The sequence below is a fragment of the Anser brachyrhynchus genome, assembly GCF_964034855.1.
Source record: "Anser brachyrhynchus genome assembly, chromosome: 2".
Lineage (NCBI taxonomy): Eukaryota > Metazoa > Chordata > Aves > Anseriformes > Anatidae > Anser > Anser brachyrhynchus.
This window is the reverse complement of record NC_137695.1, coordinates 64,330,422-64,356,765: the sequence shown is the minus strand read 5'-3', so window position 1 is coordinate 64,356,765 and position 26,344 is coordinate 64,330,422. Positions and strand designations below refer to the sequence as shown.

The following is a 26,344-nucleotide window of genomic DNA, read 5'->3' as shown; positions in this document are numbered from 1 at the left end:
GGGGAAAAGTTTCTACCCAGGCCTGGCACCTGCTGAGGGTAGGAAGTCTACCTTGCTGTGCACAGGTGTAAGGGAGAAACAGCACCCTAGATTATCCGTAGGAGATAACAAGAACAGGAGGAAAAGCTCCTTTATTTTGCCCTGGCCAAAACCCCCACAAGATGTGGGAGGGACAGGCAGTCCCAATGGCTTCACTGAAAGCCGAGCACACCGAGTTGAAATGCACATTGCTTGGCTACTCACAGCCACTCGCACTTGCGCGTTGGCTATCAGACAACCAGGTAACCTGAGCACTGCGTGCTCCAGCCAACAATTTAATAAGCTGTTTTATCTTACACAGGTAGAGCGCATTCAGGACTGCTGCAGCAGTGAGAGCTAAAGCTGCAGCCTCCTGTGTGCATGTGTGGACTGATACACGTCCCTCATTTCCTGCTGTTCCAGGCAAGGAATCCAATTCTTCTCGGTGTGGTCAATAATAAGGTAGCTTGTTGCCCATAAGAAAATAAGGATTTTTTTTTTTGTCTTACCCTGAGCAGGAGCCTATGTCCCCAGCATCGTATCTCTGCTAGTGGCAGACATTTACAGGAAGAGCATAAGGGAAGCTGGGGGGTGTAGAGGCTGATGTTTGCCCTGACAGGCTCTTCCCAGCACCAGCACACTGCTGCAAGCCATCTTTTCCCGTTCCTTCTCTCCACACCATACACGATTTTACAGACTTCTGTCGTCACCAGCTAAAAATATCCAGGCTCGTTCAGCCTCTTGGCACAACATCTGGTCTAGACCTCTCAGCCCTGTCAATCTTCTCTCTCTCTTTTGCAGCTCAAGTGCTTCATGTTCAGTTCTCTGCTCCTTTCATCCCAGTGTCTATCATCCTTCATGCTTTTTTGGACTACTTGGGACCATGGCATTCCCAGAAAGCTGTCCGCCCTCATTACACCAGCAGCAGTATCTAATTCAAAGCCTGTCAAGCCTCTCCTCTCATCACACAGACAGGATTTGCCTTGGTATCATTCAAACCTGTTTCTCTTAGTGAATCATAGTTAAATCCATCTCAAGGAAAAGTTTTCCATTTCAGCTGCAAAAAAACAAGTATTATATGCTCTGCTGTCTTCCACTGAGCCTTGAAAGAAAGTATTAAGGTTGGCTAAAATCTTTTGGTAGCCCATTTAGCGAGTTTTAGACTTGAAACTGGTGGAATAATTTTGTCAGTATTTTAATGTCTGAAAACTGAGTAGGCTACAAGAAAAGATGTAGAAGAATAAAACAGATGTCAGCAGCCCCCCTCTATTCCCTAGCTCCAGATTTTCCATCAACCCAGTGGCCATTATCAGTGTTTGGTAGAAGGCCAAATGACTGGGATGAGTGGGAGCACAAACCTATGCACCAACCACTATTTTGCCTTATTTAGCCCTGCAGAGAGTCTCGAGATCACTTTGTGCCAAAGATGTGATATATTCAGAGTACCACTGCATTATTTCATTGCATTGTGTTTGTGTACACAACGTTCAAACCTAATGAACCCATCAACTAACCTACGGGGTAGAAAAGGCTTTTTGGCTTAGTGTAGGGTGCTGTAGCATAGCCAGATTTCCCTTCTGTAAAAGCACCTAAAAGGAAGAGTCAGTAAATAACATTTCTATTCTTAGTTTGGCCACAGATTTCTCCCATAATCTGGGGAATCCTTCATCCTTACATCCCTACCAGTAAAGCAAAGTACATGATGATTTTTAGTTACTCAGTCCACAGTCAAAACTTTCATTGCTATCTTTGGAAACACAAGATTCAAGAATGAATCGACTAAGGACTCCGGATTCAACACAGAAACTCTGAGACAATTACTAATCATTGTTGGAAAAAAAGACAAAGCAAAGGGAACAACTTTGCACAATTTCACATATCGGTTTAAATTCCGTGCTCTAATGATCTGGTGTAAGAAGAGGTTCCAAAGTAAAGCTTCCAGCCAGGAACAAAATGCTCTGAAGGGGATTTGCTGTCTGCATTGGAAGTAGAAGTGTTGTTCTGAATTGTGTAAAGCTTTGGACCCATTCAGACCCTTAGTCTTTCTATTGGTAGGTACAGGACAATTCTTGTGGTGCTCAGGTGTTTTTTGTTGTTGTTGTTGTTCATGTTTTATATCCTTAGCACCCCTGAAGGGAAAGCGAGAGATCTCCCTTGGGAGAGACCACCTTTGGGTACCATTAGTAGAATTCAGCCCCATATAGCTATACCTTGAATATTGTCAAGGGTAGAAGGCACAACCCTCACCACCTTGTAAATTAGTACCTTGTTGCAGTACGTATATATATTCCCATGACAGACGATGCTGCAGGGAAAAGCCTAGTGCAGCAAGTTGCTGATTTTCAATAGAGTCCAAGGCATATTTCAAAGATACTTGTATGGCACTTTAGGGAATGTGCAAGATAAGCTCCTCTGCCAGAGGAGGAGAACATGCTGAGCAGCTCCTCTGTAGGCTCTTCATTTGTAAATTAGAAAAACTGGAAGCTCTTCCAAATTCCAGCCAGTGCTGTATAACAGAGCAAGCTCAGCTGACCAGCAGAAAAAAATCAGAAGTACTGCAGCATGTCAGGGGCAAAACAATGGGCTCTTTCCTTGTCCTAAAGTGTAGCCTTTTTTCTGTATTTCTGTACTGTTTTTACCTGTTATACTTCCCCCAAACACATGGACACCTTCCTCCTTAAAAGTATCCCATGGACAGGGGAAAACAACTCTTCCAAATAATCAATAGCACAGTCAAACTGAATGCCATATGAAGAATCAGCTTTAAAAAAAAAAAAAAAAAAGTTGCAAACCTTGCCAAAAAGATTAAGAATATGTCCTTGGTTAAAGGGAAAAAAATTGAAGCAAAAGTTCAAACGTAGGGATTAATGTACCTTATGTAGCTGGCCCGAGGGCTTTTCGGAAACAACACCCTTCCAACATCCTCTAGGGCCCTTCCACTTGCGGATGTTTGGCAGCGTCGGCTGGTTCAGCTCCATACAAAACTAGAGAGAGAGACAGAAAAAAAAAAAAAAAGATAAGCTTCCTAGGGCTTTAAAAAACCCTGCAAAAAAGCACGCAAAGAGGCATTGATAAGATACGCTGTGGAATACAGGCTATAGTCTCTATTGAAATGTTAAATGAAAGCCCAGCTACAAATCTGAGGTCAAGGAAGCTGCACCAGTGTATGCTAGCTACAAAACTTAAGCTCTAATTTTTCAGCAGCACAATAGCCTAGGCCAGCCCTGGAAGGGGAAGCTGGCTAACCCAGAAAGAACAAAAGCACACTGAGCAGACATGAGGAACGCAAAACTTATGCCCCCCAAGGTTTGCGCCGGAGGTGGTCTGGGACCCATCCCAGGGACTCATCATTATTTGGAGACTGGGTTAAAACGGCGCAAACATGGCAAGCAGAACATATTCTAAAAGTGCCTACGTTTCTTCCTTGGGCTCTTTCCCCCCCGAAGTGCTGTTGGGAGAGCAGCAGGGGGGCTGCCGGGGGCAGGAAGCCCCCATGTAGCAGGGCTGGCTGCTCTCCAGTGCCCACATCACCCTCAGCCACGGGGATGAAGCCAAAGGAAGGGCGGAGGACAGACCCGACAGCCAGCACTCGGCTGACAAAATGATTTTGGGGGGTCACGGCAAACGCTTCAATGGCTCAAAAGCCGTTTGTAAAAAAGCAATGAGTCAGTGTGGTGAAGGCAAGGAAGCTGAGAGCTCAGGCTAAGAAACCTCAAACAAGCTAATGTGTTCGAGGGCACACTGCGGGTACTTCAAGGGATGATAAATCAGAGGAAGGAGAACCTCAGTGCTACAGGGCACATTTCAACATCTGCATTTCAATGAGCAAGTAATAAACTACTGGCATAAAACACATACCAGACACAAACCCTGTAAACTGCTGCAGGAGCTCTGTGCAACATTTCCAGCCTTTCTGGAGATGCTGGCAATAGAAATGCTGCCGCTTCACATGGCATTTTGCAGCTGTGCATGTACAACATACATGCTGTAATACCACCATATGCACCATACGCTGCTGTATTGTGGTATGACAGATGCTTTATGGATGCTTGAGACTCCCTGTGCAGAAAGGGATCGGCTGCACATTTTCACACATAGCAGATCTTTCTGGTGCTCCCCAGAGATGTTGGTCGTCCTGGACATTGCTGTACAGCCACAGAACTTGGACACATTTACATTGCCAAGCATATGGTCAGAGCTATAAAGACTGTGCAATAACACCCAACAGATCAAGGGTACTGGGACTGTGGACACCATGGAAAAGACCCCACATCCACTTGGCTAAAGTCTTGCCAATGAAATTAAATGAATTAAAAAAAAAAAAAAAGACTATGCCTTGGAAAACCTGGAGCCCCTTTATACAGATGCTATGAAATACTTTTTGCCAGAGGGTTCAGAATAAAGCTTAATAGGAGGAGCTAGAGCCCTCTGCAAAGCTACTGTCAGGTCAAGACAAACCCCAGCTGGATGCTGGCAGGGATACCAGGCATCAGCACACCCTGGCTGGGCAGAAGTGCGTGCACACAGCAGCTGTGGCTTGAGGGAAAGAAGCTATTAAAAAGTAATCACTGTGAAACAGTAAGAGACTTTCGATGTGCATTTTCTTTTTTTTTTTTTTTTTAATTTATCTGACACTGGAAGAGCTGCACTGAAACAGAGGTTTTCACAGTGAAAGAACATCTTCAGACAAGAGCTTGTAACCAAAATGTCAGCCCAACAGAAGCAGCGATTTAACAAAGAAGGATTTCAAGGCAAACGATAACCTCCTGTACACAGTGATGGTTCTCTGTGGTGGGTCATGCTTCTGGCCAAACACAGTTTGAAGAACTGTAGTGCTAATCTGCATGGATATAAACGTTTCTGATGTGGGTATCAGCAAAGGATGGGACAGCTGTTCTCCATACTGGAACAGGGAATGGCTACCCCCTTTCCAACTTACCAATTGTTCTTATTCACATGTCTATTTCACCTTTTGTTTCAAAAAGAAAAATCAAACCCTGCTCTTTTACTAACTGCCTTGTCTGTAAATTCAGTATCCTGGATGCTGAAGCTGTAAGCATTTACCTCTAAAACACATACAACCCAAAAAGAAATCTTTCTTGTCTTGAAAAGCCAAGAGGCATTTCACACTCAAAAGAGAAAATGTCTGGCACATCCTGTAAGAAACTTTTCTGAAAAGTAGAGATTTGTTGGAGCTTCTTATTCAAGATGCTGCGTACTGCATCACTGCTTGTTATATAGCTTCAAGCAGTGCTAAGGCTGTGCTGGTTTATTAAACAACGAGGCACACAGGGCACTTGCACAGCCTGAGAACCGAGCTCTGCTCTGGACTGAAGGCTAGGTGAAATCATTAACACACACACAGTAAGTCATGGCAGTAATAATTATCATTCCTGATATTGTTCTGCTGACTTTAAACTGCACACATTTGCTGAATGAGTTTTCTAACATTTAAATAACTTAAATCAGCAACCATGAGGAAAAAATGAAGTTAGGAGTTCTACTGTAAACCAACAAAAGAGTTAACTTATCACTGGGTTGCAGCTGCCTAGTGGACAGCACAAAGGATATAGCAGGGCTGAATAAATACTACAGAAACCATCGCTTTATTAAAAAGAACATCTGCAATCAACTAGTTTGAATATTTTCTTTCCTCCAAATTGATTTCCTTAAGGCCCTGACTTAACTTTGCTCAAAGAAAAAGATGACAAATAAGATTATATGGTTTGTTCAGAAAAAGGCATCAGCCTGCTCTGGGTGTTTGGTCTGGTGCTCTGCTCTGGTTGTTTTAGCAATTGAGAGCATCCCCTACAGCAGCTGACTTTAATTTGTGCCCATTTTTCAGGGCTTACAGGCACACAGATTTTGAAGCTCTTGTGGAGTACTTGCTTAGGTCACATGCTCTGATGAAGTGAGAAGGGCATTTCTTATATCACATTGTTCTGCCCACAAAGCCCAAGAGCAAACACGATTACAGTTTCCCTTGTACAGTAAAAATCTACAGACAAGCTCATGGCCTACATTGGGCATGAAAAAACATCCTTTCTTCTTTTGCAAAGTTAGATCTGTATCAATCCTTTTGGGGAGCTTTTTCTCATGTGGTATAGAAAAATCAAAATGAAAATTTAAATCAGAACATTTTCCCCAAAAATCCTCATAAGGAATAAAGGTCTAGCTTTTTTTTTTTTTTTTCCTCAAGAGCCTTTCAGATTGCAAGTTTCCTGAAATGAAATCAGCTTTCTTTATTAAATCCTGTACATAACCGAGTCAAAACTCAAACAGATACTGCAATATCAACAACACAAGGGCCCTTTTACAGACTCCCCCTGTATCATACCTATGCCTTTGTGGTCTCTCTTGCAGCTCAGTGCTAAGTGTTTTTGGATAAGCAGTGCCTCCAGGGTGTGGGAATGCGGCAGCACGCAGGCTCCAGTCACACTCTAGGTAAAAAGCTGTCTGCCCCTGAAAGGTGACCCCCCTGCAACAGCCACCTGCCTGCTGCCAGCATGTGAAGTGCAAGGAGTTAATGAGAGCCACCACTCCCAGAACTGGGGCAAGCCCCATGGCCTTTGCTCGTCTTCAACCCATCATTTACCCAAGAAGGGAGGATTCAAAGACGTAACTGCTCTCCGTTTCCCCTGATAAGGAGCCCGTGCCGACTGCTCCTGGCCTCTCCAGAAGCAGACAGGTACAGGAACGAGCTTACACAGGGCAGCTGGAAGAAGCTGAGGAAACACACATTAGAGTAGGAACAGGAGAGGGAAGGCACAGTGTCTTGGACTAATTTGGAAGTAAGGAGAAGAACGCATGTTGGGCTGGCACATGCTGGGGATCGTAAGGAATTACAGACTCCCTATCACCTCATGCCCCTCCCCAGGGCGCTCTAAGCACTGCCAGCAGCAGTAACTATTTGTGCATTAATTAAGGTTAACTCTCTTCCAGTGCAGTAACTCTGCACGCTACAAGAACTGCCAGCAAGCAGCCGGCAGTAACCCACAGGCAGATCTCACATCCTGTTGTTCAGGGTGCCCTGGGTAATCTTTGCTTTCTTTTGAGGTGCTGTTTGTGCAGCCACTCCAAAATCAGGCAGAGTAGGCCTGACAGGCACAACACCACTCCATGCACACAGCTTGCCCCATCAGGTGTAACTTCTACAGTACAAGTGCTGGGGACCACACCGAGATGGGGACCTCCTTTGAGGTGAGCATCCTTTGCCTGAAAAGAGGTTGCACTACTCCTTTACACACTTAGGAAATCAAAGGTGACCCAGGAAAACAATGCCTTAGGGCAAGATGTAAAAAGCTAGATGTAAAGCTAGATGTAATTGAGCGTTTCTTATCAGACAGTGACTCCTCGTCTGTAGATATTTTAATTTCAGACCTGGAGTCAGAGCACAGGCTGTAAAGAGAGTGAGGAAAGGAGGAACTGTAAGGAGGAGCTTCCAGTGTTAGCACATTATTATGGCACAGTATGCCTTGTCTCAGTGCAGTAATCATCGCCTGAACTTTAGAAAGGCACTCAAGGCAATTAAATGTTTATTTTGTTTAATTACCACAAATGCTTTCAGGCCAAAAGGACACTGCATTAAATGTAAATAACAACTTACTTCTTCAAAGCAAAGATGATTTTAGTTCCACTTAACAAGGAGGAGAGAAGAGAGCTTAGGGAATAAACATTCTATTTCTGAATGTTAAATATGCACAGTTCTTTTATTTTTAACAGGCACTAGGGGGAGCAACTTTAATGAGTACAGGAGATGCATATGAAACTTCTATCAGTTCCTTAGCATTTCACATATGTTAAAGAGATGGCACATTAGTAAAGATTTGACATCTCTGTGGTGAAAGTGACTTGGAGTATGAGTTCTGAAGAGCACAGGAGCTGGCAATAGCTGAAAAGGAGACTTTCACCAGCAAAAACAACAAAAAGATGTATAACTATACAATTAGGTCAAAATTCTCCACCTTTTTCAAAGCCCACCTACCCTCTCCAAACCTGATTCTTCTGGCAACAAAACTCCCATCCTGAAACATGATCTAAAATATTCCAGATAGAAGATGCAACAAAACTGACAATGGCTTCACGAGACCATCTGGTGCTGGCACTATTAATCCATCCTTCAATATATACTTCCACTGGGTACTCTATATAACCTAAAAATGTTCCTAGAATTAAATGCACGCCATCCTTTCTTTTCTTTATAAATCCAAGAGTGGACTGTATTTCTATTTCCAACTGAAAAAGCAGACTTGAGAACCTACAAACCTTATCCAATCAACCATCTACAGGACACAGCTACAGCTGGTGCTCCCTAATCGAGCTTGATCCAGAAAGCTGAGAGCAGAAACATTGAGAACATTTTTGAAATCAACACCTTCAGTTTTCACTTAAAGCGCCCTGATTTGACACTGATGCTCCTAAAGAAAAAGAGCATTTTGTTAGATCATGTTTGAGATGAGGAAGAAGCAGAGTTAGTGGGGGGAGATCTTTGTGGTGGTTGTATTTTCCTGGACTCACTGCTGAGGCTGGGGTAAGAAAACAGGTCAGGGCTGCAGGAGAAAAGCACTTGGCATCCACATCCCCGCAGGCAAGAGCAGCTAAGCAAAAGGACACAGAGGAGCATCAGGCCTTGCGGTTGTGTCTGGGTTTTGAATAATCAAACATAACTGCAGGGAAGGAAGTGTTATTATGGCTATAGCCTAAAACAGAATCAACACTGGATCCTATTTCCTACTGACAACAGCATAGTCTCAGGCCTTCCTTGCTTGTTTGCCTTACACTGAAGTGTATCCATATCCTGTTTGCAGAGGTAGCCAAAAATTCTGGACAAAAACAAGTAGATGAACACAAACACTGGTGTGGGGGATGCACTTGCAGATGAACCACATAAATAGTGCAGAGGAAGTAGAGGTGGTCCTGTGTTAAGCTATAATGTTTTATACATGCCCATTCAATTAGTCCCTTCCAGGAAGACCTCATGAAACGTTTCATAATATTTATTGATTGTGTTCTTCGAGTATTGATATTACATAAAGGCAAATAAAACTTGGCAGGTGGAAGACAGCTAGACCGATAATTATTAGTGTTCCCAAAGGAGAATAAAACTCCACAGGCAACAGAGATCTCAGACATATCAATACATTTCCTTTTGGAAAAGATTTCTCTTTCTCCCTCTTGAGAATAATTCTACAATGAAGATGTCAGTGAGGAAATATATATTTTTTTTAAAGTGTGGTTTATAGAAGCCAAGTTATAAAGTTTAGGAGAAAAATTCTGTGACGGAAGTAAAGATAAGGAACAAATCTACTGAAAATGTCACAGAGACAGAACTACTCTTGGCAAGGTTATCGACCCGTCCTGTCATGTTAGCGTGCCCTGTTTGCACTGTGTCATTGAGACCTGACATTCTTTACTTACTGGTTTGTCGCTCTGGGAGCTAAAATAAAACATTGATGATTGAGTAAATGCTGTCATTCTCCACACTTTTCACAAACATTATATCTAATGAATCCTTCAAATGGCTCCATCACGAGCAGCAAGACTGAGGCAGAGCCCTTCAGCACCAACCATTCAGCCAAACCCCCTAACCAGCACCTGGCTTCACACATAAAGCTGCACCTGCAGGCACAACCATCACCTCTTTGTGTTTGTGCAGACTATGGGCACAGAAAGCTCATTTGTTGTGACAACATGCACATACAAACATGGACATGTTGGTAAATATGAGAGCTCCCTCCTGACTAGATGTAATGGGAGTTTTTCATCAGCCAGTTTCCATCACCTGGCACCAGCTGTTCAATCCATTCCCACTCTCCCAGTTAGGTACCCAGGGCTTCCTCTTGCAAAGGGGATGCTGGGGGCAAGCCAAGAGAAGACAATGAGTTCAGAAATGCAGGTTATACCTGTCCTTTTCCAGTCTCCTGAACACAGACCACATGGTGGCAAGCAGATGACTTTTTCTGCTTGGGATCCCAAGTTGTGGCCTGTCATAAGGGAGGCACCTACAGCTTTTCCATCAGTTTGAGCATAGCTCAGTGGTGCCTGGAAAATGTGCTGCTTCTTAGACATCAACCCAGTATTTCTGACAGACACCCATGAAGGAAGGATTTCCTTCTTCTGAGGATCAGATTCTTCGCTTCCAAATGAGTGCTTCAAGCACCATGTCAAGGACTGGAGAGCAAACATCTACCAGCCTGCAGCCTCGCTGCCCAGCGAGGTGATTCTTGTCCTGAACTCCAGGCTTTGCTGCAAAGACCATTTCTAAGCTTATTACACAAGAAAGGAAACCTCCTGGATTGAACTCCTCAGAGGAGACAGGATGAGGAAGGCACGTTTTTCAAGCCAAGCTATGTGCAGGCACAGGCTAGAAACTGAAGTGCTGAGATTGGGGTCATTCTGGGCATAACTCTCGTTACCAGAGGAACACTAGAGCAAACCATTAAAGGACTCTCAGTCTTTAAAACAAAACACATCACCCTCACAACAGGTATCTGAGTCCCTTAAGGAATCTGGCCACATTTTGAGCCAGCCCATGGATTTGAACCAAACTGGAACACGAGGCTCCCTTCTGCAGCTGCTGTGTTACTCACCCATTGTAATTTATGAATGTGCGGGAAATAATTATGCTGATAAACTTAACATTATCTCAATTATCAAAAGTGTGTAATGATTTGTTTCCATACACGAACCTGTTTGAACCAAAGCAAATTTTTTTTCTGTTAGGTTTTACAGGATCAGTTGGGGAGTGGTAGGAGCATAAGTTTGCACTCCCAAGTGATTTGTTTTCCTTTCTGAGCACTTATTTTGGAAAAAATCAACCATGAGTTTCTACACTGTCCTCCCAGATGAGCTCACCACAGTCACCCAACTGCTTATTTTTTTGTAATACCTGAGAGGAAATTACATTCTTTATCTTTGATTATATGATTTTAAAAAAAGGATTGCAGCCCATAAAAACAGTTCTATGCTCGTCTTTTAATCATGGTGTTCCTGGGACAACAATTTAGATCATTCACTGGCACCTTCATCTAGCTTCATTCCAAACAAAAGTTATTATTTATATAAACAATGTCTTTTTATAGGGCTTGAAAAGGAAGACACGGAAACCTTTGGTGCAGAACAGTGAAACAACAACTGAAAGACGGAACTATCATAACACACTTTAAGTGCCAGGGACTCTATTAAAAAATCACAGGATGCTCGACTACCTATTGTCAAAATGGGCTATGAAACATCTTTCAGCCAGGCTGCCATTTCATGGGAAACAGTCTTCACGTATTTGGTAGAAATATAGGCTGTCTTTTAGTTACGAAAGAGAACACCCATATTGGCCAACCTGTGTGTAGGAGCAGTTTTATGGGTTTTCAATTTCTCACATTTCCATTATACGCTGAGCTTTTTCCTTGTACTTCATGGGACAGACCCATTTTGCAAAGACATTTCCTGAAGACTTCTTTTCCTACCCTTGAGCGCTTTTTTTAAAACATAATACCGGAATTGAGGCTCAAGAGCTTGTCAAGGATGGTCCATAAAGCCTTGCAATTAATTCAAATGAGTGTTTTAGTCTGCGTAAGTAGGCAGTATAATCATTAACAGCAATAATAGCATGCTAAGGGAGCTAATATGGTACAAAGAAGAATAAAAAAAGAAACCTTCATGATTACAAGCGTACCTTTTTCATCGAGCTGCTTTAACAAGAGATGAGTGGATGAGTTCAAGCAGTTTTCCTATATTGTTATAAAGCTGTCTGCTCAAGCAGTTGGCTGTGCTAAAATCATAGCCACAACACAGTTGAATTATTTACTTGTTACCATATTGTCTGCTGTAAACGTTCAGTTGCTTTTTCACATTTTTTCCCAATCTCATTATTTCCAAATGAAGAAGACAAGTTTCATCTTGCTGCCACTTCAGCCATCAGAAAAAAGCAGATGCACCTCTCAGGGAACACAGACGTATGCTTAGGAAAGTATTACTGACATTATTAAAGCAACGACGGCTCAGATTTTTGTCTTTTTTGGGAGATACTATACGTGTACTACTATAGACAGTGCCTCAAGCAGTGACCAATATAGAGCTCCAAGTCTTTCACAAGGTAAGGTATTGTATGCTCAGCCAGAGCACGTGTACTTCATTTTGTACCACCACAGCCACCACTCTGCAGGGCCACAGCTTGCCCAGCAAATGTTTGGAAAGCTAAACTGCATGCTCATTTGGATTAGATATAAGGCACCAGATAACCACAAGTCAGTAGCTGTCTGGGAACCCTTCTTTTATTTTTAGTTCCTTGGCTAAAAATAAAAATGGCCCCCCATTTAGTGAGCCAATGCTTTTGTCATGCAACTGGGAAGCTCTGTGGTGTGGTGCAAGACCATAATACGTGACAAGGACCTTACTCATCCTGCACTCACTGGGACTACATAAGGTGAAAATCAATTCATCAGAACCCAGCCCTTAACACAGAAGGCAAATAAAAAATCAGCCTATGAAACATGAGACCCAGGAGTGATAAGAACTGGTTTCTTGTTCACCAATTAAAAATAAACAAACCAAGCCAGAGAGCTATTTGCCACGATCTGAGTCTCCTTACCTGCACACTGCCTTGAGCCAAAGGAAAGGAGTATGGGAAAAAATGTGCTAATACAAAGGAAGAACAAAACCAAAGGGGAATGGGGAAATCATACAGTTTTGAGGGTTATTAATCAAGGAAAGCTGCTTAAACACATAACGTAACTAAGTCTCACTCTGCCACACTGGTAAAGTCTACTCATTTCCAGAAATGCAAGTAAAGTGTTGAGGTTTTTGTCTTTTCTTTTTTTTTTTTTTTTTTTTTTTTTAACTTTTGGGATATACGTGGAGGTAAAGATGAACTGGACTGTGCTGATGTGTAGAATGAGAAGGAATAAAAGCAGCGTGTTATGAGAACTTCACTGACAAAAAGGAAAATCGAACGGCCCTCATTATTACAAGACCACAATTTGGACACCTCCTCTACAGAGACTTTCATCAAAAACTGTAATTCACAGGGCATTTTACTTCCATCCATTTTTTTCCTACTGTTAGAATACTGTTTTCCCCAGCTGATTTACATCTCTGTTTAGAGGAAGCATTCTTTCCCATGATAAGAATACAAAAACAAGGAAGAGAAATGTAATATGACTCACAACCATTGCCAGTCTCAAATATAATTCCTTCAGGCATCGATTACACTACATTACAGGACACTGTGCCACCTTCTCTAAAGCTATTTATATCTGTCTTGTATCCTATTCCATTACTTCTTTCTTGGATGCTTATTATTAGGAGGATCACTTACAGGCATTAGGACATGTAATCTCACCTTTTTTTTAATCTCATACACTTTTTCTAAATTATTTTTCACACGTCTACTCCTTAATTTAAGGAGTCTGATTTGACATTCACTCCACTCTGAAACAGCACATTCTTTATTTAAAGGTTTGCGTGAGTAATAGATGGTCTACTGTCTTCTACCAGTAGCACCTTTTCAACTGAGTCCAGGAGACTGCCCTCAAACCCTGACCAAAGCTCTGCTCAAACAGATGCAATGCACTCTGGCTCTCTGTAGGGAGCAAATGAATTACTTAATCCACATAAATAAACAAAAAATGATTTAGGCTGATATTACAAAACTTTTGCTGCCATGCCAATGTATTAAAAAGTAGGGGAAAAAAAAACACAGACAAAAAGAACTTTCCTCAAAACTGCTGACTGCTCAGAACTGGTCCTGTTCTATGAACTGGCTTTGTCTTCTACCATCTTATAGAAGAAAGACAGGAAAAATCAACAGATTAAGGACTCTTCATATTACTTCTACCACCCACAAACTGAAGTTAAACACATGCTAGCGTTTGTAAGTACACATTTTTTGTTTCTCCTTGGTCTGGAAGTACAGAGAATGATTTTACTAATGAATAAGTTTAGCTTCTGTCCAGGGACAGAATTAGATACCTACCGCAAACAAACAAAAAAACAACAACAATAATAACAAAAGCCAATTAATATAATGAGCAATCTCCATACCACTAGTTCCTAGAGACACACAGCCACGCTTTGGGGGAGAGTAACAGTGCCACTCCTAAATGACATTTTAAGAGCAACCCGTGCTCTCCGTGGCTCCCAGTGATGTGTACAGCATTGTTTCATGAGAAATAAGATGGGAAATGCAACTAGAGAAAAAAATCCAACCAAGATCAAATAAACCAGTGATATAAGTAGGTTTGAGCCTGTGCTTCCTATGCTGCAGAACACATTTCATTTATACCCATATGAAGTCTGGGTGGGGCTTATGCCCTCCCCAGGAATCATTCTGACAAAATCCATGGCTTCTGGCTCTATCCAGCTGAAAATGGTTCAATGGCATAGGTACAATAACAGGTTACTTCCCTTTACCCTGAGATTTCTGGACCCAGGGGATGAGGGGTAAGTAAAAGACTGCGCCCTTGGGTATTACCTGCACTCAGATAAAGAAGCAAGAGAAAGGAAAGAGAAATAGAGGGAACCATAGGAAGGATGTTGGAGAAAAGAGGGTAAGTAATAGAGAATAATGTGAGAAAAGAATTAAAATAAACTCAGCCAGACAATTTGGCTCTCTGTTGGAATAATCTCCTTTTACTGGGAGCAGTCAATCACTGCCTCCTCGGTGGCTCCAACGGAACAGGGCAGGAGTACCAACCCCAGTTGATGAATCACGAAGTTGAATTAGACAAAGGGTACACAGGGAGGCTTGGCTCCCCCTCTCCTCTCTAGGAATGGGGAACAGAAAAATGAGGCAGCAAAAGGGCTGGAAGAGACTGAACAAAGGTCCTGAGTGAGTCAGTGGCAAGTCTCCTATAGGAGACTTCAGTGGCAGCTCCCAGGCTTGTGCAGGCCAGAACCCAAGGCGTAATGTTTGCCTGCAAGGGCAGCATTTACTGCACGACCAGCCACTCTGTGCGTTTGCCACGGTGATGGGCCAGATAAATGTCCTTGGGTGACCAGCTGCTCCATGTCAAGGCACATTACAGTGCCATTTCAACTGCCCTAGCAAGTGGACACAAAAATATTTATATCCATGCAAGCAAGAAGCCATGTGCCTATGCTTACCCATGCAAATGGAAAACAGGACCTCTCTTCCGAACACCACAAAACTCCTAGGGATAACCTTTCACAAATAAACAACCTGCCCTGCTCTGAGAGGGATTTTATAAAGAACAGAGATTACAATGGGTTTAATCACGATTAAACACTGATCTGGCTCAATCTACTCAAAAGCAGACAAAAGATAAATAAAAACCTCCAGCAGATGCATTTCATACTGGAAATTCTGGAACCTCAATTGACGTCATACTTTTTATGTTCAGATAATATCTGGAGGAAACAGTACACTGGATCAAGAAAACAAAAGCAAATTTCTAGTTAAAATTCTTCATGTGCTGTGTAGAAAGGCAAATGCAACATCAGGGAATGCTGTAGTGTTTTATAAACTCATTTTTCACAGTAGCTGAAATGCTGCTGTTAGAGTGACGCAACTGGAAAGAAACAAATTCTCCTTTTTGCCCTGATCTCTTGGGTCTTATCCTGTAAAAGTGGACATTACTCACTGTGCTCACCACTCAAAGGCATTTTGGTGATGCGACCGATAGCCCAGCTGAAGTGCACACAGCACTTATACACCAATGCACGCAGGAAAACAAGCAGAAGGAGTTGGAAGCCACAGTGCAATTAGAAAACTATGATCTAATTGCTATCATGGAAATGTGATGATACAAATCACACAGCTGGAACACTTGAATCGGGGGCCACAAGCTTTACAGAAGAGATAGGCAGGGAAGAAAGGGGGCGGGGGGGTGTTGCCCTCTGTGTTAAGACACGGATAGATTGCGAAGAGCTGCCTCTGAGAAACAGCCATGGACAGGATGAGAGCTTGTGGGTAAAAGTTAAGGCCGGACCACCAGAGGATGGGGTCTGCTAAAGGCTGCCTGGCCGAGGGGAGCCTGTTGCTGAGGCCTTCCTGCTTCAGCTACAAGAAGCGTCACGCTCGCAGGCTCTCATCCTGATGGGGACCTTGACCCCTGGATGTCTGCTGGGAAAGCAGCACAGCAGGCCGCGAGCAGCCCAGGAGACTCCTGCGGTGCACTAACGGTAACCTCAAGGCCCAGGTTTGTGGCAAACCAACTAGAGGAGAAGCATTGCTGGGCCTGGTGCTCCCCAACAGACAAACTCGTTAATGAGGCTGAGACTGGAGGCAGCCTGGGCTGCAGCGACCACACCATGGCTGAGTTTGTGATCTTAAGAAATATGGGTCCAGCAAAGAGTGAAGTCAGGACCATGAACTTTAGAAGAGTGAAATTCCAGTCATTTAAATAATTCCTGGGACACTGTCCTTAGGGACAGAGGAACTGGTCAGAACTGGCAACTCTTTAAGGGCACTTGGAGTGCAAGAGCTCTCAATCCTCATGTGTAAGAAATCAAGAAGGGAAGGCAGGAAACCGGGATGGCTGTACAAGAACCTGCTCGGCAAACTGAGGCACAAGAAGGAAATGCACAGGCAGTGGAAGCAGGGACATGTGGCCTGGGAAGATGTGCAGAGATGGGATCAGGAAAGCCAAGGCATGGATGGAACTGAGCTTGGCAAGGACTGCAAAGAATAACAAGAAGGGATTCTGTAGGTACATTGCTCAGAAAAGAAGGAGCAAGGAGGGTGTGCCCCCTCTGATGGATGAGAAGGCAGAACTGGTAATGACAGACATGGAGAAGGCTGAGGTACTCGACAACTTCTTTGCCTCGGTCTTCACTGCTGGTCAGGCTTCCCACACCTCTCATTTCCCTGAACCTGTAGATGGGGGCTGGGGTGCAAAGTCCCACCCAAGTGAAGAGCAAGTGAAGAGCAGATTCAAGACCACCTGATGAAACTGAACAGCTACAAGTCTATGGGGCCTGATGCCATGCATCCCAGGGTCCTGAGGGAACTGGCTGATGTAGTTGCCAAGCCACTCTCCATCATATTTGAAAAATCATGGCAGTCAGGTGAAGTCCCCAATGACTAGAAAAAGGGAAACATCACTCACTGTTTTAAAAAGGGTAGAAAGGAGGACCTGGGGAACTACAGACCAGTGAGCCTCACCTCTGTGCCAGCGAAGATCATGGAACAGATCCTCCTGGAAACAATGTCAAGGCACATGCATGACAAGGAGGTGATCCAAGACAGCCAGCACAGCTTCACTAAGGGCAAATCATGCCTGACCAAGCTAGTGGCCTTCTGTGATGGAGTGACTACATCAGTCAACAAGGGGAGACCGACCAACGTCATCTACCTGGACTTGGCAGTACAGATCCAAGGCTGACTGCAGTTAATGGAAGCATCCCTACCAGTTTCAGTTTGGTCTCCAACTCTGCATCTGCCTTAAGTTTTGCTTTTACTGAAATAAATACTGTGAAGGTTTCTGTTCACCTTCAAGTCTCCTGTGCAGACCATATATATACATGGTGTGCTGGGATGGTTTATCACAAACTAAAGAATGAAGTAAACGTCCCCTGTAGTGGACACACAAAATATGCAGAAGTACAGAGCACTCCACCTCAAGTGTAGAGAGAGAACACCTTCACCACTTCCTTTTAAACATACAGGTTGGAGGAACACCTAACACAAACTGAAGTATCTCTGCTGAAATTTAGCAAAAGTGAACTAATTTACTACAGCTGAGAACGTGGCCCCAGATTTTTGTCAGTGGTGTGTTTGCTCTTATTGTGAAGAGAACATACCACGTCTGCAGCAAAACAAAGACAGAAGTATTCTGAGGACAACTCTCCCTACACATTCTGCTGGCATCAAGCATCAGTGACAGCATTGTTTTGGCATACTTGTTGCATAGGGAAAGGCATGACAGATTTAAACACTAGAACAGAAACCGATGTGAAATGTCACCTGGCTAAGCAGATCAACTTGTTAATTACCTAAACAGATTTATTTTTTAACTATAAAAACAGCATGTTTCTCAGGAAAATTATTTTTTCCCCTTTGCCAAATAAATGCAATTAACACTTGCCAAGTACTCTGGAGTTCTTCATCTGCAATTAAGGACTTCACAAAATTAGACTGGGTAAAGCATTCAAAAACACCTTGGAGCAATAGTGACCCTGGAGGTCTCTCCCAGAGCTGTGCTCCTAGAAGAGGAAATGATGCTTCTTATGGGATCTTCTACATGCTTCTACAATTGCCAGCACACCTGTGTACTCAAAACATTTTTCTCTGAAGCCTGGGTGGCCTTGAACCCTACTGGGAATGAGGCTGTCACAGAGGTGAGCCATCACTTGGCATCTCACCGCCTGCGTTTGTAGCTGCCCCTGGCAGCAGCGGCACTTCTGAAGCAGAGGAATGCGAGCACGTCAGCAACACTGTCCTGTGACAGCCAGGGTGAGCTGGGTTAGGAAGCAAACATCCTCACCCATGCCATGCAAGGTACCTGCTGGAATGGTCTGACAGAATACGGCCAAAATAAACACAAACAAGCCTGTCTTCGACCCAGAATTTTCTCCAACTAAAGATGACTCTTGTTCTTGTTGTGTGACCTGGTTCCATTTCACTGAGTCCATTGATTATTTTCCTGTTTGCATTAATGGCATGCTGGGGTGCATACAGGTGCCAGCAGCACCCCAGAGAAACAAACACCCAATGAGCAGCACCAAGGCTCAGACAACTTTGTCGAGAGCCAGGATCTATAATTAAACCCTGTCAATCATCCCTTCTGTCTTGTCAACTCTGGATGTAAATGCAACAAATCATGGTAGATCTTTGGCTTAAGGGACCACTTGGCCAAATTTGCCCTGACACACATCAGGACTTTGAAAATTAAACAAACAGTATTTGCATAACACAAAACTTCTCACAGTGAGATAATTTTCAGTGGCCAATGTGGGAAAAACATATGAAGATAACGAACTATATAAGACTATGTATAACATAATTGATTTTTTTTTCCATAAATAACAGATATACCACTTTTGAACTCAACTGCAGCACCCCACTAAGAGCACAAAGCCTCCTGCAAAATACCTGGGGGGGGGGGGCTGCCACCTTCTTCAGACCCCAGCAGTTCAGTAGCAGCTCCCAGACTGCTTGCAAGCTGCCGGAGCTTCAACAGCCTGCTGCTTCACGTGCCTCCCCTCCCAGCCCGTAATAACATTGCAAACAGATAACAGCAAACTGTGTTTTGCAGTGCCAGATCATTTTCTTATGCTGTCTGAAGACCCTGAGGACACTTGCTACACATGCACTTCACTGTGATTTGATTTAATGGAGCTACTCTGCAGTACAAACACTTATGTGAGCCCAGAAGTCTTTTCAGAAGACACTGTTGTTCATCAATGTGTTTTTACTCATTTTGAGTTTTCATGCGAGTATCAAAAATATGTAACATCACTTGCAAAGCTGAGTACTGAATTTTAGAAATAAACAGGTTACAAAATTTTGAAACCATCATATATAACTGTAGTCAAGGAAATATGATATTCTATAAAGTGTTGTACAGGAAAAACACATTTAGGTTATTATGTCCATAGATAGCTTAAAGATTTTTTCCCTTGAAAGTACAGAAGATCAATCTTGTAATGAATATTACAATATTATTTAATAATATCCTGTATTCCTGCAATACAATACAGATTAATGATTTATGAATACAAAATTCAGCACATATTTTCAAGCCTGATTTTGGAAGCAGGCAGGACAAGGAATTTTTTTCTAGCCTACTTTTTTTCTTCCTTTATTTAACAAATAAAGACAGCCAATTTCTTTGAACTTACATAATTCCACACTGTTGTTTTCCAGAGGGCTAAACAGGCTTTTTAATTTCTTTAAGCTTGGCATTGTATGAAAGTAGATATCAAATATTCAGAGAGCTCAGTTTAGAATGATCATTTTTCTGATGCAGAGCTTTTCTGAAGAGCTTCCTGCAAAGCTACAAACAATGGCAAAAACAGCAATTCCCACCAGGTTGACGTCACTCTCTGGCCAAGCCTTGTTTTAGGAGGCCTTGGGCCAAAGGGAGGTTCATGCCTGACAAAAACGTGAGAAATTTATAGGGTATGAGATATCAGAGAAGCTGACTACTGCAAACAACTATAATTAACCTATTTTGCAAAAGGAGTGTTTATGAACCTTGTCTTCTTCACATGTAAAAAGCCACAGTATCACCTTCCTAGCCCTCTGTCACTACCGTTTAACAAAATCCAGCTACTTCTGTCAAAATCAAAGTTGCCCAAAGCCAATGAAAAGCTCAGTATGGCTCCTCCTCGATGCACTGAGCGCTTGCTGTTTGCAATTCCTGTTATCCCCAAGAGGGCTGACGGATGGCAGGTCCCTCACCTCCTCAAATACCCAAGCATAAAGCAGCTCCCTGGTGCAGACATGAGGAAAGCTCAGACTGACATATCATGCACTCGGCTGGTGTCATTAGGGCGGACACGGAGCACATTGAGCAGCCAGCTGCTCTGATCCTTTATCACTAAGTTAAACCACATTTCTTTTCCAAGGCACCTTCTTCCATTCTCTGTGTTCAAACGGGGCTCCTGAGACGCTCTTCCTTCTTCAGACATTCATTCTTGTCAGTTCAAATCATCTACCTCTCCAAGCTGTTAGCAAGGATTGATTTCGGGAAAGCCGATATGGGCAGACTAGAGGCATTGCTTATTCCAAGTCCATTTTAAAATCAGAAAACACCAAAAGCATGCAGTCAACTTCGACAAAATGTCACCCCCCTGACTTCATGTCCTATGCAGCTAGAAAGAGGTACCCCATGAAAATCCACGAAGTTAAGAAGCCCTGCTAACACAGAGGACTTTATGAGTTCCGGTGAATTATTACTGTTGTATTACATATATTTTTAAATACCTTTTCCAGTGCTTCTCTATCGACCAGCTCCTGCACAGCCAAAAGCTTGATACTGCAAGAAAAAAACACACAAGAGAAAAAAAGAATCAATCACACCATTGCAAGCATAACAGAAACACAAGTAAGAGCAGAACTGAAGTTCTCTTCTTATTTTCTCACCTCAAAGAAGTTTATAGAAGTATAGATAAAAAAACCACTCAGGATATAATAAACTAAAGAAAGAGAGAAACAGTATTACTTTGCTTGATTTAGCTGTTCCAAAAAGATTTTCTGCTTTCCGCTTTACGAGCATATCTGAATTCACTTTACAGAGAGCCTGCATTAATCATTACGTTTTTAATACCCCAAATTAATACTGAAGGACCTTCTGAATGATGAGCACAGGGAAAGAATCTAAACATTTCTATCATTTTTAGTCAGCTCTGTTCTTCAGTATCAACAGGTTTCAATGAGTCTCACAATAGTCATTCCAGGGAATTTACTGTATTATAGATGAGGTACTGTACCTAAGGCATCCCAGCTAAAGAAATTTGAGGGAGATAGGAGGGAAACATACATAACTGAAAGTAGGGTGAATAGACAGTAATCAATAATCATTGTCCTTGTAAAGCCACTTGCTAAGCAAACCCAAATTTCTTCATTTACTGAATCATTTCTCTATAGGCTAAACTCTGCTCACTGAATTGCATTCCTTTCAACAAGACTCAGTTACCCAAGTAGGATTTTGCCCTGTAAGACAGTTAACTCAGGTAAAATCACTTCTAAATCAAGGTATGTAAAAGAACCTTGTTCCACTTCTGCACTTTCATGATCGGTTTAATGAGTAATCATAAATTACCCACTCTTCTTCAACTTCAGTTACTTGCACGTGTCCCCAGTTACTGCAAAAGCCCAATCCTTTCCAGGCTAAGGAATTTCAGGAAGAGATTTTATTGCATCCCCACCAAGCTGAAAGACTCCCAGGATGGGTAGGAGCCTGAAAGCAGATGAAACTGTAGAGATGTTCTACTACCAAGTACATTTAACTAAAACATAAGAGCACAGCAGGAGGAGGGCCTATTGAACATTACCCATTCTTTTTCAGTCACTGTAGACTTTTAAATCCATTCCATGCTGAACTTACCACTTCAGTCTTTTCCATTACAAAACAACATTTTTTTTCCCACCAACAGATGCATGACTTAGGTAATGACCTCCGTTACCCAGTCTTAAAACTCGTCGTTTAGCATATTATACTTACAGTCCTGAGGATAACTTCCTTTACTCAGAGATACACAAACATTTGTGTTGCAGTGGAAGAGTCAAATGATGCATACAAATATTGTTTAAATTACTCTCATGACTCTAGACAGACACAGGACAGTAAAAAGCTCCTATTCAATACTGTGCGCATAGCTGATGTAGCAGTCTGTCAAAGGATTTACTTTGCCGTGTACTACAAGAAGTTTTATCAGCCGTTCCAAACCTCAGAGCAATGTTGAATAATTCTTGAACATCCACCAATATTCTGGTACATTAATTATGTATGTCCATCCCGTAACGGCAGTCAGCAAAACATAGCTTTGGTCGTGTCCTTCTACTGTATTACAATGCTTTCCATTACAAGTATTCACAGCCTTAAACTGTAAACACGCATGTGCTTTCACTTTAATGTACTTCCAGTTTTCAGATGTCTTCAAAAGCATCATAAAAAGCCTACATCCAATGAATTATGAATAGCCCCTGGCTGTGCATTCCCAGTCTGTAGAGCCTATTATTGCTAAGACAAAGAGTGTTAGAGATGGTTCAGAAAACAAAGGGACAATCAGGAAGAAAAGGTACTCCACTGAAGTAGAACTGCCACAGTAGCAAGGTGCACACGATCTGTCATGGCATGGAGAACACCCTACGCCGCACATACACATGCCAGCAGGACGGGAAGGGGCTCAGGGAAAGCACAAAGCCGACACAAGGCGAAGTCTGCTGCAAAGACTGTTTCAAGCCCCTACGTGCGTAGTGAAAGCTAACGTTTTGCCATTCCCTTTCACAAGCTGTACAACAGTGTCTTTTTAATTATGCAAATTACTTTTGTGTTTTCCTTTTGAAGCCAGCAGTTGCATGAGACTTTGAACACTTCATCATCAAAAGGTAGAAAATATCCATTGAGATTGCTGACGCTTCTACCAATTTACCGATCTATTTTACCAACATTAATTATCTGACACTCAATAGCTGCAGAAGAAAGATGAAGCAGACTGCCAAAATGCAAACACTGTTTTCATTTGAGATTCACAGATTCACAGATTCACAGATTTTTCTAGGCTGGAAGAGACCTCAAGATCATCGAGTCCAACCTCCGACCTAACACTAAGTACTCCACTAAACCATATCCCTAAGCTCTACATCTAAACGTCTTTTAAAGACCTCCAGGGATGGTGACTCCACCACCTCCCTGGGCAGCCCGTTCCAATGCTTAATAACCCTTTCGGTAAAGAAGTACTTCCTAACATCCAACCTAAAACTCCCCTGTCGCAACTTTAGCCCATTCCCCCTCGTCCTGTCACCAGGCACGTGGGAGAATAGACCAACCCCCACCTCTCTACAGCCTCCTTTCAGGTAACTGTAGAGAGCGATGAGGTTGCCCCTGAGCCTCCTCTTCTCCAGGCTGAACAAGCCCAGCTCCCTCAGCCGCTCCTCGTAAGACTTGTTCTCCAGACCCCTCACAAGCTTGGTCGCCCTTCTCTGGACTCGCTCGAGCACGTCCATGTCCTTCCTGTAGCGAGGGGCCCAAAACTGAACACAGTACTCGAGGTGCGGCCTCACCAGAGCCGAGTACAGGGGCACAATCACTTCCCTAGACCTGCTGGCCACACTGCTTCTTATACAGGCCAGGATGCCGTTGGCCTTCTTGGCCACCTGGGCACACTGCTGGCTCATATTCAGCCGACTATCCACCAATACTCCCAGGTCCTTCTCGGCCAGGCAGCTTTCCAGCCACTCATCTCCCAGCCTGTAGCTCTGCTTGGGGTTGTTGCAGCCCAGGTGCAGGACCCGGCACTTGGCCTTGTTGAACTTCATGCAGTTGACCTCAGCCCATCGCTCCAGCCTATGCAGATCCTCCTGCAGAGCCTTCCTGCCCTCGAGCAGATCGACACACGCACTTAGCTTGGTGTCATCTGCAAACTTACTGAGGGTGCACTGGACGCCCTCATCCAGATCATCAATAAAGATATTAAAGAGGACCGGCCCCAGTACCGAGCCCTGGGGGACTCCACTAGTGACCGGCCTCCAACCAGATTTGACTCCATTCACCACAACTCTCTGGGCCCGGCCATCCAGCCAGTTTCTAACCCAGCGAAGCGTACGCCAGTCCAAGCCCCGAGCAGCCAGTTTCTTGAGGAGAATGTTGTGGGGAACGGTGTCAAAAGCCTTACTGAGGTCAAGGTAGACCACGTCCACAGCCTTTCCCTCATCCACCAAGCGCGTCACTTGGTCATAGAAGGAGATCAGGTTCGTCAAGCAGGACCTGCCTTTCATAAACCCATGCTGACTGGGCCTGATCGCCTGCTTGCCCTGCAAGTGCTGCGTGATGACCCTCAAGATAATCTGCTCCATGAGCTTCCCCGGCACTGAGGTCAAACTGACAGGCCTATAGTTCCCCGGGTCTGCCCTGCGGCCCTTCTTATAGATAGGCGTCACATTGGCTAGCCGCCAGTCAACCGGGACCTCCCCCGATAGCCAGGACTGGCGATAAATGATGGAAAGATCATCATCTTATTGTACACACCTATCCTCATTGCCATTTACAGCAATAAAACCCCACAAGAATTCCTTCAGCTGGCATGCTTTTATTTAAAACAAAGTATACTGAGTTACAGAAAAACAAGTGATAAAGAAGGGAGCATGAATCCTTTTCACTTTACCTCATTATATTTACAGGGATACTGTCCTCCTGCTCAGAGGTGAAGAGACCCCCACAAAACATTTACATCCTGCAGAGATACTGGATATACAGGGCCAGAATCAAATCTGAATTAAACTCTGTTACACGATTTGCAATAACAGTTTTCGTGGCCTGTGCGCTTGACTCCTGCTGAGAAAAAGACTTTCCTCTACTGTTCTAAACTTACAGAGATCAATGTTTTCCCCGTATTTTCCTAACGGTCCTCGCTGTTTTCCACTCAGGCGTCACCTTCATACAGCCAGCCACAAGACACTTGTTTCCTTGAAGCACCGGCACCGATGCTGCCTCTGCCCCTGGGTTACAGTTCACTGCCTGGAAAATTGCTCTCGATAGCCATTTATTTACTGCTCTCTCTTCCAGCGACTCCAAGCAATTGTATGTGCTACTTCATGCAATGTTGGCTGAGAAATGCAGCTTCTTTTAAAGCTGCTGCTTTGGGGGTTTAACGCTTTGGAAAAAAAAAATCATGCTGCTTATTTCAGCTATTATTTTTATCCTACAAGTAGTGAAAGCAGCACGCACCCACATACACTGTTTGTGGCTTATGCGTTTGCTGAGGATTTCAGAGTACAAGGGAAAATGGCTACTTAGCACCTGGGGGACAGCTGATAACACAGAAATGCGAAGACAGGTACTGAAGGATGATGCCGAAGCCAGAGCTGTCTGTACAATGCTACGTTTATGTGCTCTGTTTACATACCCTGTTGTCATTTCTTTCAGCCTCACCTGCGGTATGTGAACAGTAACTCATAAATGAAGTTGTAGAAAAACGTATTTCCTCAAGAAACCTTTTGGTTACCCGCTCTAACCCACCAGCTTTCAAGAACACCGTTAACAAAGCTGTACTGCAAGTAACCATACCGACATGATGAAAGAGTGCCTGGTTGTATCCGAATCTGTATTAAAAGTACTTACAGACTCAATTACTTTCCACAATCTATTTTAAAAAGCTACTGAAATTAATATCCTTGCACCCCAGCACACTCAAGATACTTGAAAGCATGCAGCAATCAGGATGAAGAACTCTCCTACAGCAGTAAAAATATGCAAACATGATGTGCTGTCAAGGAAACACGTGACTTCTCTTTTCTATTTGGCCGCGGGTGACACACAGCATTTTCTCTCTAAGGGAATTCCTTCAGGCTTCCAGAAGATTAGTCATAGTGCTGAGTGAATGCCTATAGCTACAGAGCATTTCTACTCCTCAGGGCAGAGTTGCAATCCTTCCCTAAAAGTATTCAACTTCAAAACAAGTAGCATTGGGTTTCTCTCTCTAATCCCATGTACCCCACTGCAGGAATAATTAAAGCCTTCTTAGCAATCCTTAGCACTACTGCAAACTTGCTGACAGGTTCCTTGCTGGTTGGGGCATTCCTGTTCACCATGAGCCACCATCACATATTTGCACAGCCCTTCACCTCCCAGTTTGAGCTCTTCACCTCCCACTGCCCCCAAGTCCCACTTGCTCTTGGCATGAGCACAGTGACCTGCACCTGCTG

At 43.4% G+C, this 26,344-nt stretch overlaps 1 protein-coding gene across 2 annotated transcripts in view; it reads right to left on the bottom strand.

Moving 5' to 3' along the window:
• EEPD1 (endonuclease/exonuclease/phosphatase family domain containing 1) overlaps positions 1 to 26,344 on the bottom strand; it is a 109,970-nt gene that overhangs the window by 7,530 nt on the left and 76,096 nt on the right. For both annotated transcript variants that reach the window (XM_080579809.1, XM_080579808.1), the window contains 2 exons: positions 20,903 to 20,954; positions 2,892 to 3,002 (listed from right to left, as the gene is read on the bottom strand). In XM_080579809.1, the coding sequence (XP_080435935.1) occupies positions 2,892 to 3,002; positions 20,903 to 20,954 (163 nt within the window). The remainder of the gene's footprint in view (positions 1 to 2,891; positions 3,003 to 20,902; positions 20,955 to 26,344) is intronic.